This window comes from Amborella trichopoda, chromosome 6 (genome assembly GCF_054954075.1).
Source record: "Amborella trichopoda isolate Santa Cruz 75 chromosome 6, AtrichopodaSantaCruz75HAP2 v2.0, whole genome shotgun sequence".
Taxonomy (NCBI): domain Eukaryota; kingdom Viridiplantae; phylum Streptophyta; class Magnoliopsida; order Amborellales; family Amborellaceae; genus Amborella; species Amborella trichopoda.
The window spans coordinates 485,211-500,249 of NC_142341.1; the positions used below are offsets into that span (position 1 = coordinate 485,211).

Genomic DNA, 15,039 nt, shown 5'->3' on the forward strand with positions numbered 1-15,039 from the left:
TAGACATTTTTTTTAGAGCTTTAAATTTCATAATTAGTGATGAAAAAATAGATTTTAGGCCATCTTAAAGACTTCTAGCACCAAAACGACATCTTTTAGCAATGTTAGAGGTGCGTATTGTTTAAAATTGACACTTTATAAAAACCCCATCCTTTAAACGCGCTCTTGGTTCGCCGCATGGTTCATATAAGTGTCAGAAAAATCACAATTTTTTGGTTCAAATGTCATTGAAGTGTTACAAGTCCATTCTGAATTTTATTTTTATTTTTGGGTAATTGAGTGGAGAAGACAGGCTTCAAATTTTCAAGATTTAGAAATCCATTTTTTCCCATGTCCATACACATTGAGGTCGAGAAGATAAATTTTGGAGCATCAAAACAACCTCTTCTAATGAATTTTTGATGTCCACCATAATTTGATGTTATAAAAACTCTTTCCTTTTGTATTACCCCCAATTATACTAGATATATATATTTTTGGAGCGAGTAATTGGGGAAGATGTCCTCCATGCGTTTTTTAAATAGATGGAAAAGAGTTACATTTTGAATGTATTAATTGGGGGTGTCAAATGGATAGCAGGATGAGGGAAGTTGCAGTAATTATAGGAGCAAGCAATGGTTTAAAAATCGGATCGGTGACCCGGATCGGGCTTTCCAAAAACCGCTCCGAATCGGCGAATCGGCGATCCGGATCGGCGAATCGGCGATCCGGATCGGAATCGGGTGAATCGGTCAGAATAAAGCTTCAAAAAAATCCGAAAAAATTATTAAAATTCATTATAAATATTGTTTTTTAGGAATTCAATAAAAAATGAGGGTACTCCATTAAGAATTTTCATGTTTTTGAATGAATATGTAAATATTGATATGTTCTTCCCCTGCATGAACCGCCATTCAACATTTAATTTACATCACACAAAAGGATAAACATAGAATTATCATGGAATAAGTATATCAACATACATGGACTACAATAAAACATAAAATTAGTAACATACGATCTAAAAATAAAATGATAGACGTTGTTGTTCTTCTTGGTCACGCTGGGGCCATTGATTGAATTCGTTTGACAATTCATTGATTCGATCTAAAAACGAATCATCGATATTAGCGGGCGTCTGACTATTCCCAAATCCCTGAGTGTTAGTGTTTTGTTGTGTTCCCAATCCAAAATCCCCGAAGCTTGTCCATCCTTCATGCTCACCTGCACTGTCGTGCTCATCCCTACACTGTTGTTGTTGGGACTCGATATGTGAATAATATGGCTGGGATAGGGTGGCCTCAGAATCATCATCTCTCTCATTTTCTCTTAGATCCCCTTCCCACTCTCCCTCATTAAGTGCAATATCACCGACATATTGTGGATACATTGGCTGGCTGCTTCCTCTTTCATGCCGCTCATCACTTTCTTCAATATCTTCATCACCGATAGCCTCAAGGAACGCTCTCTTGTGCAACACTGGCTCCTCCTCTTCTACTACCCATCGGTCTGCTGTGTCTGTGACAAATATTGTGTCTAAGTCTATCGGCCCATAGTCTTCAAGCTTCCTTCTTATTTGTCGCTCTCTGAGGTTAAATTATAATGAACGTAGACTAGTTTATGAAGCTTTTCAGAAGCGAGTCGATTCCTCCTAGTAGTGTGCAACCATTGAAACGTACTCTAGTTGCGCTCACAGCCAGTAGCAGAACATGTCTAGGAGAGCACCTTGATTGCTATCCTCTTTAGGTGAGGTGCATCAGTACCATATATCTCCCACCATTCAGCTGGATTAAAATGTAAAAAGCATTGTAAGGGCAAGAACAATTCATAAAATTAAATATATGAATAAACAAAATATTAGCGAGGGGATAACCTGGATCCATCATAGTTCGAGAATTTCTGGCAAGTCTAGTTCCGAAGGATCCAATAGCATCCCTATACATAGCAAGCTAAAACAAATATATTACGTTTTAGTGCATTATTCCTCACAAATATAACAACTCAATGAAGTTCTTACCCAAACATTAAATAATACCTCTTATATTGCTGCTACTTGGTTTCGATGGCTTCTCTCCAACCTTGCAATAATGTATCTGACCCCTTCCATAATCTTGTGGGGTTGTTCAGGTGTCAAATAGAAAAATTTTGGGTTGAAGTAGTAACCTAAAAAATATATAGGTAGAAAAATGTCATTTACAATTTCATAAAAAAATGATTTAAACTGAAACATTGTAATGATATAAATATATATTTACCAGCATAATGAATTGGACGTCCGAATTTGGTGTTCCACCTCTTTTCTATAATCTCGATCACTTTGCTAGCAAAATTACACTTCTCCCCAATAGCTGATTTCGCCCTCTCAATACCTTCATAAAGGATACCCATGGTAGCTTTCTTATCAGCATCCACCATTCTTAACACCGTGACCAAAGGGGCAGTGGCCTCTACAATACTGGAACATCGAGACCAAAACAGCCTATTTGAGATTATGTTATCCACTTTTATACCGGTACTGGACTTCGAGAGGCGGTCATTTAACCACTCTTCACAAGTAAACAATCTCTTTAATGCACCTTCAGATTGTCGAATGGAGTCCACAGCTAAGTAATCGGTCGCAAAGCGGGTTATGGCAGGCCTGATTATCTCTTTTTTCTTAGAGTGTTCTCTAAACAGAAATAATATTTTAGAGTGGTTGTATATAAATCTCGACACCAACCTTGCTTCATCAAGAGTCTCCTTCACAATTTTGATCTCACCGATTTCCTCTAACATAAGATCGATGCTGTGTGCAGCACACGGGGTCCATACTAGATGCTTCCTCTTATCTATCAACTTGCTGCCCGCAGAAACACATGCACGCGCATTGTCCGTAATAAACTGGACTACATGCTTATCTCCCACCTCCTCCACTATCTGATCATATAGTCGTACATAGAAGTTTGCATCCTTCTTCGTCCCTGATACGTCTTTGCTAGACAAAAAAGCTGTACCTTTTGGGGAATAGGCCAAGAAGTTTAAAAACTCCTTTTTGCTAACTTTATTCAACCAACCATCACTCATGAGAGTAATTCCTGTCCTTGGCCAACTCTGTTTATATTCTTCAATCCACTTTTTAACTTCCTCTACCTCTTCATCTAATATTGGCCCACTGAGCTCATATGCCGTCGGGGGTTTTACCCCGGGCCCGGCTCTCTGGATTGCACTAACCATAAGTGGAAAATATGGGCTATTGGCTGCATCAAAGGGAATCCCTTTATCGTAGAACCATTTACCAACATATCTCCCTAACATGTTTCTTGTACCTTTAACCATGCCTTTTAGGGTCATCTGTTGTGACTTAGGCTTTGAGAGAAATGGGTCTTTACGACCATGACCTGCAATACTGGCACTCCTAGGTAACTTAGAAACAATTTCTTCAACAACTGATTCTCCTTGATACATATTGCCACCAACCCCTCCATACATATTTGAGTTGGGCCCGCCATACATGCTCGAGCTGGACCCGCCATGCATATCTGAACTAGGCCCACCATGCATATCGGAGCTAGGCCCACCATGCATGTCTGAGCTAGACCCACCAGGCATTCTAAACCCACATTCCCTCTGATATTGTTCATGTAAACTCAATCTTGTGGCCATGTCCAGCTCATTATTATATTGCTCTTCTAGGTCATAATTATATTGCTCTTCTGTATCATTCATGCTTGATGGTGTATATAAACTAGTTATCTCCTCATTCATCCTATGTTTGGCAATTTTTTTACCTTTGTTAGCATTAAGAATTGCCACCATCTGTTTTTTTACATTACTAGGGACACTAGTGCATGCAGAAACTTCTCCCTTAACCCCTGCCAAGTGTTGCTTGAACCTATGTACCCCACTACTTATCACTCTTTGACAGTAATTACAAATAATTTTGTCTTTCTTGTTGGGATCAAGTCAGACCCCATGTTGCCATGCAGGGTCTTCTGTAGATCTTGACATGATTCAACTGTTTTAAGATGTAAAAAGTTTAAATTAACCTGATAGTTCAAAAAGAAAAATAATCACCATATGTAGTGATAATATGTTGCGGTAGTTCATGTAGTCATATTCGTTGTTATTTGTTATTGCAAAATACCTTTTTTGACAATAATATTTTCGTACATATCAAGTACAAACATTTAGAATAATACAAAATGCAAGCTCCAAACATGGCTACAACTCAATTATCAAGAACATACATTTTTTGCATTAAAAAATTAATAATAAAAACAATTCTTCAAAGAGCCGACTAACATCAGTCATTCCAACTAAAAAATCCATGAACAACAGATAAAAAAAATACAGTTTTGTATTGAAAATATAATAACATGCATTTTTTTGCATAAATAATCCATCAACATACAATTTTTTCAACAAAAACTTTAACAATAAAAATTTAAAATATGGTTTAATACCTCATGATAATTAAAACCTTGTCAAGATTTTCACATCTTTTCGGAAAATCATCATTTTTCAAAAAATTCGATCATGGAAAAAAAAAAAAAAAAATTACAGCAAACTCAAACAATAAAAATTAAAAATTGGGTTTAAATGTTTAATACATCATGATAATCAAAACTTTATCACGATTTTCACATCTTTTCGAAAAATCATCATTTTTCAAAAAATTCGATCATGGATAAAAAGAAATAAAAAAAAAAAAGTACAACAAATTTTCAAAAAATTCGATCATGGATTAAAAAAAAAAATTAACAAATTTTCAAAAAGTTTGATCATGGATTAAAAAAAAAAAATCGTAAATTTTCTAAAAAATCGATCATGGATTACAAAAAATTCGATCATGGATTACAAAAAATTCGATCATGGATTACAAAAAATTCAATCATGGATTACAAAAAATTCGATCATGGATTACAAAAAATTCGATCATGGATTACATAAAATTCGATCATGGATTACATAAAATTCGATCATGGATTACAAAAAAAAAAAAAAAAACATAAAAAAACAAAAAATTCGATCGTGGATTACAAGAACAGAAAAAAACAATTCGATCATGGATTACAAAAAATTCAATCATGGGTTACAAAAAAAAAAAAAAAACAAAAAATTCGATCATGGATTACAAGTAAAAAAAACAAACATTTCGATCATGGATTACAAAAAAGTCGATCATGGATTACAGAAAATTCTATCATGGATTACAAAAAATTCGATCATGGCTTACATAAAATTCGATCATGGATTACAAAAAAAAAAAAAAAAAACAAAACAAAAAATTCGATCGTGGATTACAAAAAAAGAAAAAAACATTTACATCATGGATAACAAAAAATTCAATCATAGATTACAAAAAACTCTATCATGGGTTACATAAAAAACAAAAAACAAAAAATTCGATCATGGATGACAAAAAAAAACAAACATTTCGATCATGGATTACAAAACATTCGATCATGGATTACAAAAAATTCTATCATGGGTTACAAAAATAAAAAATAAAAAATAAAATTCGATCATGGATTACAAGAAAAAAAAGCAAACATTTCGATCATGGATTACAAAAAATTCGATCATGGATTACAAAAAATTCTATCATGGGCTACAAAAAAAAAAAAAAAAAAAAATGTTCTTCACAGAGTCGTTTTTACATAAGCGATTTTAACTCAAAAATTCACCTCTAAGTGAATAAATTACATCCAATTGAGTATATTTTCTGATAAACAACAATATAAGGAATCAAAAACCTAAATTTTTAACACATTATTTCTAATATATCATGAAAACAAAATCAAAAGGCGGAAAAAAAAAAAAAAACAGCGGAATTTGGTTCTGCAGACATCTCACTGGTCATATCAAATTTCTTGCTGTAATTGACCAGATTACGTAAAATTGAAAATTTTAAATCATACTGAACACAATAAAGATTAAAAACCCTAATTATTGAACTCATTTTGTTCAAAATATGCCGTGAAATAAATCAAATGGCGGAAAAAAAAAGAAACCCAAAGTTCTTACCTGTTTTTGTGAACCGAAGCCTTCAATCTCCAAAAAACTCTGTTTTTCTCAACGATTATCACAAATTAGTAACAAAAGGTTTTGATTCACAGCTTTAAGATCAAAATGCGTACAAATTTTGAAAGATTCATGCCCTATTTGGCATGAAATTTCAGAAAAGGCGGAAACCCTAAACCCCGAATTTTTCGTGATCCAAAAACAACCAATTTTTCCACCATTTAATCTTTGAAAAAGCTGAATAAAGCTGTTTACAGCCTGCAAATCAGATCACATGCCAAAAAAAACAAAAAAAATGATCAAAAAATGACAAATTTGAAAGAATCCGGTGAAGAACACTGTGCAACCCGTGTTCTTCACGGACTCGCCGATTCCGCACAATGAATCGACGAGTCACTGTGCGGAATCGTCCGGTTCTCTCTAAAACAGGACAATTCCCGATTTTTAAATCGATCCGATCCATTTTCGTGAATTTCGAGTCGAACCGGGTGAGTCCGATTCAACTCGACGATTTTTAAAACGCTGGGAGCAAGTATAATTACTGTCCTGTCCTGTCCTGGTTTGATGATTTGAGTTAAGTACCGTATTGGGGAAGTTGCAGTAACTATAGGAGTAGGTATAATTACTATGAATTAGGTATTTAAAGGCAAACACGCAACGTCGATTCCTCGCTTCTCTCTCTCTCTCTAGAATTTCCACTCTCCATAACATTTTTACTCTCTCTGCAATCAAAATCAAAATCAAAATCAAAATTTGTAGTCCCTCTCTAATTTCCCCCAAATTAAAGAACAAAGAAAAAACGGGGTCCACAGAAATGAATAGCAGTACCTCGTCCTCTAAACTCAGCGTGCTCGCTCCATTCCATCTCCCTCTAAACCCCCAATTCTAGGGTTTCTTTCTTCCAGATGTTGTTCCCTCTCCGATGGAGTCCATCACCACCAACCTGCGGCACTTCTCTGAAAACCTGGTTATGGTGGAAACAGTTTTGGATATCTTAGTCTCCTCGATCCCTCTTTATATTGCAGCTTTTGCAGGCCTCATTCTTGGCTGGTCATGGCGACCTCAATGGGCCACTCTGCTTCTTCTTGGTATCAGGACCAGGCCCAGGCTCGTCTGGACCGCCCCGCCTGGTTTCGGGGCGAGAAGGGTCTGGCTTGCCCTAACTGCTTTATCGGCTTTCACCATTTTAAGGAATTTATGGCGAAGATCGAAAGCTTGGAAGGTGGGTTCGATGGAGAAGGTATCTTCTGATAATTCGCCTGCGAATCCAGTTAACAAAGAGAGGTGAGAGTTTTGGGTTCTCAACTTGGTGCGTTTTCTTCCTTGATTTTGTTGAATTATGGGCTTTTTGGGGATTTGGGTGATGCTTTATTTGGGAAAGTTTGAGTTTTCATGGGTGAATTTGTTTGTTAGAAGATGAAATTTTCTGTGGTACAGTTTTTTATTTTTAAATAATTTATCGAGAAAATAGGGTTGCAGTTTTTGTGGTTTTTTTTGTATTTTTTGTGACATGCGCTTGTGAATTGATTGACAAGCTCTCTCTCTCTCTCTCTCTCTCTCTCTCTCTCTCTCTCTCTCTCTCTCTCTCTCTTTCTTCTTTTTTTTCTCGTTCTTTTAGTGAATGACGTTCTCCTGTGTATTTGTTTCTTATGTTGTCTATTATCGGCATTATGAGAAACCCATTTATTTGCTCTTTGGGATTATGCTGCATTTTCCTCTTATCTTCCATTCCCTTACGACCCCATTAAAGTCACTTTTGTAGCTGAATACTCGTCCTGGTTTCTCTTTATTTTCGATATTTTCTGAAATCACGCAGTAAATATTGTCAGCCTGTTTTTACAATTCTAATGAATTTCTTGCTTTTTTCAGTATTTATTCTGATGCAGAAGAGTGCCCTGGAGCAACTCATGAGGATTTGGGAACATTAATTTCCTTGACACAAGAAGAGGATGGAGGTCCCAAGTGGCATTTGATGATGGATAGGTCCACTCCAATACTGACCTACCAAGCTTGGCTCCGTGACCCTGAGGTATAATTCTTCATGATATATTTCCCATCCGTGTTCCTTTTATTTTCTGTTTTTAATTTGAGTGACTATGCGAGAATGGCAATTAGTTTTCATTTGTCACGAAAAAATTAATGCACACCCTTCTGAGCAATTTCCAGTTGTTTATTTATAATTTAGTGGTTGGTCTTTTGCTAGAGTGGGATTCAGTTTTCACCTAGCCAGTCATCAGGCCTTGCATTGTTATTCTCTTTTTTACAAATTAAAATATACCAAAACCTATTCTTTTTTGCCAAGTGACAATTGGTAAGTGATAATGTTACACACAACTGTAAAAAGCACCTGCGACTGCACAAAAGGATACAAAACAATTGTCGAATCTCTTTGGGGATACGCTAGTTGTGGTTTTGAGAAAGTTTGAATATCTGTAGGACATGATGGAGCTCATCATTCATGATTGTTTTCTAAAATTAAGTTGGTTTATCTTATACTTTAGATTCATTCAAATGGATGTTTTTCATCTCCAACTTTCGTCCTAATTGGATTGCTGTAAATGCGTATATTGAATGACAAGAGGGACAATATATTTCATGACTTGGAAGTTTTTTTGGGTTTATAATTCTTGTTGATCGGGATCCTGTGGGCTATACCTACGGAAGAACTGGACAACTTGTTCAGCAGTGACCTTTCATTTCTTATGCCCTTCGTTATACTTTAAGAGGTGCTGCGTGTGTCTCTGAACTTGACTCTCTATAAAAAATAATAGCCACTATCATATGTTATGTGGATTGATGTTATGAACTCCTTGGCAATAATCAAAATCCATGTGCACATTTATGGACTTCAGAGTTCTCTCTGGTACATCATTGCTATATCATAAATTTCAGAAACATTCTTACCCTATATTCAAGCAGATATCATGATAGGTTGCTCTCTTCTTCTCAACAGGAGCTTCCTTTTTATCTTTCTTATACATGTTGTCCATTGAAACTGATAAGGAAGAAACATGGGAAAGTGCTTATTTCCAATGTATTTCCTGCTGCTTTAGATGATATTAATAAAGCAAAGGCAATGACAAAAAATAAAATACAAATTAAGTCCTGCTTCAAGTATGTGTCAGTGGGTTTGATGCCCTAGATCATACATGCCATGTCCTTGCTAGGAATATAAATTCCCTGTAGAGATCTTCGTTTGCCGTTCTTGTATATCTGGGGCTTTCCTTTTTGCTAAAGGATGCGGTTTTTATACGGGACCTGACGTACAAAATATTGTACATGCGACACACACCCTCTGCAGCGTCAATATAATTTGGACAGTGCAGATTTATCTTGAACTTCCAGACGGGGGTGGTTAGAGAATGATTTGCATGTCCAATACAACTGGATGGTGCAGAACTGCGGAAATCAAGGCTTTCAGAACGACAGGTGCAGTCCCTGACTCACCAAACACTATACCTTTGCTAAAACCTATGTTAGGCTGATCTTAACTCCATACAAATTTTCAGATAGTCAGAGTAGTCCACTCGGACTCAGACTCGGCCTCCCCCTATGGGTGAAGCGAGTTTTGTTGTATCAATTTTAATATGTTATAGATAATAATGTATCATTTCTAATTCAAATACCTCCAAAGGGCTTACCAGGTAGTGTACATGGTCATTTACCAGTGTGGTGGGGCTTCAAATCCCACCAACAAACACTGTCTTTCCTTTTTCCAAACCCAGGAGAGTCTCTATTTTTTTTTCCGGGAATTAAAAAAATAGTGTTTGCTGAGGGATCGAACCCAAGACTTCTCACAGAGAGGCATTCCAAAGAGCGGACAAGTAAACCGACACGGCATTTGACATTCGCTGCAACCAAAGTGAAGGCTAGATTATATTATATATACTCTTTTTTTTTGCCTTTATTTTTATTTTTCTAAATTGAAGTTGGACTGACCGAGTTACTTGGACTTGCCCGAGTAACTCGGCTTGGCCAAGGGCCGAATACCTTGGTGGAGTAGATTTTCTGTAAACTGGGTAGAATAATGAGCTTCATTAACGTGTTGAGGGATGAAGCAACCATACATATCATACAATAATCAGCCCCTATTGCCAAACTGTATAAAAGTCTTGTCAAACTTGCTAAAGTGGCCCTTATCTAATGAGCATATTACTATCTACATTAATTATTAGGGAAAACAAAAGACCCTTGCATGTTTGCCGTGGATGCCTCTCGTAAAAAGAGAGAAATAATAATTTATGCCTTTTATTCTATTCGACCTTAAATTAATGCTGCTTGGTTTATAAACTATAAACGAGTTGACTTTGATTAACAAATGCATCTCTTTTGTGACCCCTTTACTGAGGTGACATGCTATTTGATGGTTGAATAATGATAGGCTCGGGGGAGGGAGGGGCAACCCAACAAAGCTACCCGGCCTGCCTTACTTTTATTAGGCCCCGGCCTGGCTCAGACCAATTAAACTGGGTGGGCCCCATCCTGCCAAGTTAGACCCTGCTCAACCAAGTTAGACCATGCTCAACCAAGTTCCCGCCTAACCCTGTCCTTTTATAAGGCAATGCTACCCCCATTCTCTTGTCCTTCAAGGATTGGAACTGACTGTTGCTTGGAAATTTTGATGTTCATTGCGCCTCTCTCTCTCCTCTGTGGCAATCACTATCTCTTTCTTGAACTTTAGACATCTAGAAAGCTCTCTCTCAAGCATAACACATCTAGGAACCCAATGAACCCTCTCTCTCTCTCAAACATAACACATCTAGGAACCCAATGAACCCTCTCTCTCTCTCTCTCAAACACCCTTGGTCAATCCCCCCCCCCCGGGCTCGCTCTCTCTCTCTTCTCTCTGCTCAACATCCTTAGTCAACACCCCCCTCTCTCTTCTTCCTCTCGCACCCTGCCTCCCTCCCTCTTTCTCTCTATCTCTTTGTTCACTTGTCCCATTCATTCTCTAGCCTCAGCTACACAGAGCGCGCTTGTCTATTGACTCTCTTCCTTCCTATGCAATTATTATCATCTCTCTTCCTGGTCAAGCCCTTCACCACTTTTTGCTGCTAATGACGTGATTACTTATTTTTATCCCTTTTCTCTCACTGTCTAATCATCAAGGAGCTCATTACTGACTTTATTAACTCACAATCCATTTGAATGCCCATTTATTAGTGGTCACAGTTTAACACCTAACACGCCCTGGATTGTGGGGTTTTGCTGATGCCATTGGTGCTTCACAACCAGCTTAAACCTGACAATGGTCGAAAATTTTGCCAGGCTTGTATGCCCCATTGAGCTGAGGCCCCTGGGTCCAGGCATGTTTGGGTCAAGGTCCTAGGCCAGAGCCAGCTTGACAAGCCAGGTACTTGGTCCTAGTGGGGTCTGGCCCAGCTGGCCTGAGCCCACTTCAAGTGAAATATACACTTCAAGTGAAATATCTCAATTTGCCAGTTACCTACCTCTCTTTAATTGTATTGAGGACTCGATGCAGCCTTGGCATTTTCCGACATTGGTAATTAATAAAGTGCCAACTGCCAAGTGAGTGTGGTATATAAGTTAGCAAAGGACCACTTTTTGGTGTGGTGAGAAGCTGAGAGTGTGATGGAGAATTATTAGCTGAAAGGGTGTTTTACGATATTGGATATGAAATGGAGGAGGAATCTCAACTTTTCTAGTATATTAGCAGCTTGGGTTGTTGAGGGAGTTGTGGATGAGCGTTAGTTTTGATGCTGGGAATTATTGTGCCATATTAGTTTAAGGAAAATCTAATGAGTTGCATTCCTGGATTTGTTTTATCTTTACTTATATATTAACCAGTTGGGCCTGTAATTTCATCTATTACTTTGTGTAAGTTCCTATGGTGCCAAAGGGTTGACCATCACATTGTCATAATGATAAATTTGTATATAAGAATATGAAACTAGTTAATGGGTTATGATGTGAACTTCCAGATAATGGCCTATAAGATAGTATTTATTGTAGGTGGGTGCTATGGTGTATGTGTATTCTTACATGAAATCTGATAATTCCATCACATGTAAGTCTCTAATAATTCAGTACTGTTGAATTGAATACCTAGTTTTAAGTTTTTAAAATTTTCTTAACACTTATTACATCGAGCTGTACCTTAAAAGAACTTATTATATGTAGTTCACTGAGTTGAAAATTTTTCAGATTGCTGATGTCACAGAATATTTTCACTCTCTTTCATTCAATCATTCTTTTACTGTTCAAATTTATCTTATTTTCTCTTCTGATAATTCAGTTGTATCACTTATGATATTTCCAGTTTACATCTCAGGAAGTAGTTCTTTTGTGTCCATGGATAACGTATTACTTTCTTCAGTCATTGTCTGTGTGCCATTGTTCACTTTTCCATATTATTTCATTGTTTCATTTTGGTTTTTCATGCTTGTGTGCTGTTTTATGTGCTTCAGTTTGGCCCTACGCAATACCGGTCAAGGACAATCATAGAGAATGTGACACCTGAGCTGATTCGAGATTTCTTTTGGGATGACGAATTTCGAACAGAGTGGGATGACATGCTTTTTTACTTCAAGATTTTACAAGAATGCCCTCAGACAGGAACCATGATCATCCATTGGATTAGAAAGTTGTGCTGGAAATATATATTTTTAGGGTATGCTCTGTTGTGTTTTCTTTCGATAATCTCTCTCTTAGACTTTCTTCCTTTTCCTCTTTGCAGTTTCCTTTTTTCTGTAGTGACCGAGAATACATTATAAACCGTCGAATCTGGGAATATGGAAGGACATACTATTGTCTAACAAAGGTATGATTTTTAGTGTTTCTGGATTTCTTTAAGGACCAACTGCAATGTAAATTGGCTTTTGGTGAGTTAATGTTCTATGTTGTTTAGAAGCCTATGTGAGGTTGTGCTTCAATGGCGTCAACCATGTCTTCTTTTTTGCGAGCTTTCCATGTACAGAACAGTGTTTGTATACCACTGGTTGTAGAATGAGAATGGCAGCCAAATACATAGCTAGAAATTACTCATATAAAAAAGGAAAAATTATGAATACAACTGCCCAAAAGAAAAAGGTTGGATGGGTGGGGGAAGAAGTTATATCCTAAATGCTGAACTGCTCTGGTTCATTGTATTTGGAATATGTTCATTGTATTTGGATTATGTTTTTTCTTTGCTTCAATGACGTGACGGTGCTAATCCTAACCAATGACTCGTGAATTAGATAAGAGACTGTGCAAGCAGTTAAGGTTATAAGTAGAGCATGGATGGAATTCTCTGCTTTCTCAATCTGATTATGAAAATTCAAGCATTGGTTGTGGATTGTTGGTGGTGGGAGATCCATGGCTTTTGTTTTGAGCGTGAGGCTCAGTTCTAGAGAAAACACAGGTTCAAGCCGATTATCTAGATAAACCTTATTGCTTATGCCATCCTTAAAATAGGGGAGGTGTCCACTGGGTTTAATCATGTGGAAGAATACTCGAATATTAATGTCCAAAGACCGCAGACTCTTTTCATGTGCGGCCATTTGGAATAACTTCCAAAATAGGAAAGATACATACTTCTGGGGGAGCAAAAGATGCTTGATTGCCTGTCTTACTTAATATCAATTACTGATACTTGTGCACAATTGTTTCAGAGCACGCCGTATCGTTCATTACCAAGACTTAGAAAGCCGAGGGGGGTTGACCTCTACTACTCGAGCTGGCCAATAAGGGCAGGTATATTTAATTGTGATCTTTTTACTCCTCATAATCTTCTTTCCCCTAAATTCCATTACTCTTCTAATTCTCTGACCAGTGAAATCAAGAAAAGGTGATGGACAATTGACAGCTTCTGAGGTTCTGCTCTTCCATTATGAAGACATGGGGATCCCCAAAGAGCTCGCCAAGATCGGGATCGGAAGGGCAATGTGGGGTCTTGTCAGGAAAATGGAAGCTGGGGTTCAAGCGTACCAGGTGGCACAAGCCACTGGAGCTTCTCCATTGAGATATGCTCTAATGGCTCGAATTAATACGAAGATTTCGGCAGATGCGCTCTCCACTAATTTGAAGGACGCACTTAAACAATGCCGAAGCCCTGTGACTTAGAATGCTCCACTGCCAGAGCGCACATATGCAGTGCCGGAGCGTTGTGTTACATTGACGGAACACACTTATGCTGTGCCGCAGCGCGTATCACACTACGGAACGCACGTAAACAGTGTCGGAGCCCTATGACTCAGAATGCTCCACTGCTAGAGCGCTGTGTTACAATGTCGGAGCGTATTTACGTACTAACGGAGCGCGGTGTTACATTGTCGGATCGCTCTTACGCCATGCCGGAGCCCCTGTGACAGTGGTCCGTTATGGTTTAAGGGCGCTCCGACAACGTGCTATGAGAATGACATTTTCGTCCAGAAAAATAAATTTTTTCCCTTGGGGGGTTTTTTACATAAAAAAACTTGTTTTTTTGGAAAAAGTTGAAAGTTAGCAGGGGGGATAAGTTGTATAAAAAGTTGATTTTAGGGTTTTTTTATAATTTCCCGAAAAAGAATGTATACAATGAGAACATTCCCTTTTTTATAGGTCACAATTATTTATAATCATCCACTGCGAAATTTATCATCTTAGGTGTGTTATAAAGTTCGAAAAAAATTCGTTTGAAATCTGTGTATGGTCAATAACATAAATGTATTTATCTAATTTCACAACCAATAATCAACATTAGTTATGATTATCTTATATCAAAAGTAAATAATCTCATTATATATTTAAAAAAAAAAAACCCTATTAGACCACCAAAGTCGGCCAAAACCGAAACCCGCATGATCTAAATTGAAACCATCCTGGGTTTCTCTCTCTCACTCTAACGTTTTCCACATCTCATGCTTGTATTCAAAAGATTTTCTCTCATATCATGTTTGACAGAATGGGGCTCTCTCTCATCCCACGTTTAATAGGCAGACTCTCTCTCTCCGTGGTTCGGGCTGGACTTTCGGTAATGGGAGACTGTATTATGCTCTTGTTGGCAAAATATACACCAACTCCCTCGAGAAGATGGTCTATTTTGGACCATTTTTTCAATCTAAAAGCAGAATCACA

The 15,039-nt window shown here is 37.5% G+C and overlaps 1 protein-coding gene across 2 annotated transcripts; it reads left to right on the plus strand.

The window, feature by feature from the left end:
• The first annotated feature begins 6,831 nt into the window (after nt 1-6,831).
• On the plus strand, nt 6,832-14,562 carry LOC18435720 (uncharacterized). Of its 2 annotated transcripts, none has more exons than XR_016057972.1 (6): nt 6,832-7,266; nt 7,852-8,011; nt 12,411-12,613; nt 12,680-12,763; nt 13,596-13,677; nt 13,757-14,562. XR_016057972.1 is itself a non-coding variant. In XM_088869978.1 (6 exons), the coding sequence occupies exons 1-6, from the start codon at nt 6,905-6,907 to the stop codon at nt 14,044-14,046; spliced, it is 1,155 nt and encodes a 384-aa protein (XP_088726104.1). In that variant the 5' UTR covers nt 6,832-6,904; the 3' UTR covers nt 14,047-14,562. The 2 variants fall into 2 exon arrangements, 1 of the variants encoding a protein (XP_088726104.1); XM_088869978.1 differs by having other exon boundaries at nt 12,411-12,585; nt 12,678-12,763.
• Nucleotides 14,563-15,039: the final 477 nt, after the last annotated feature.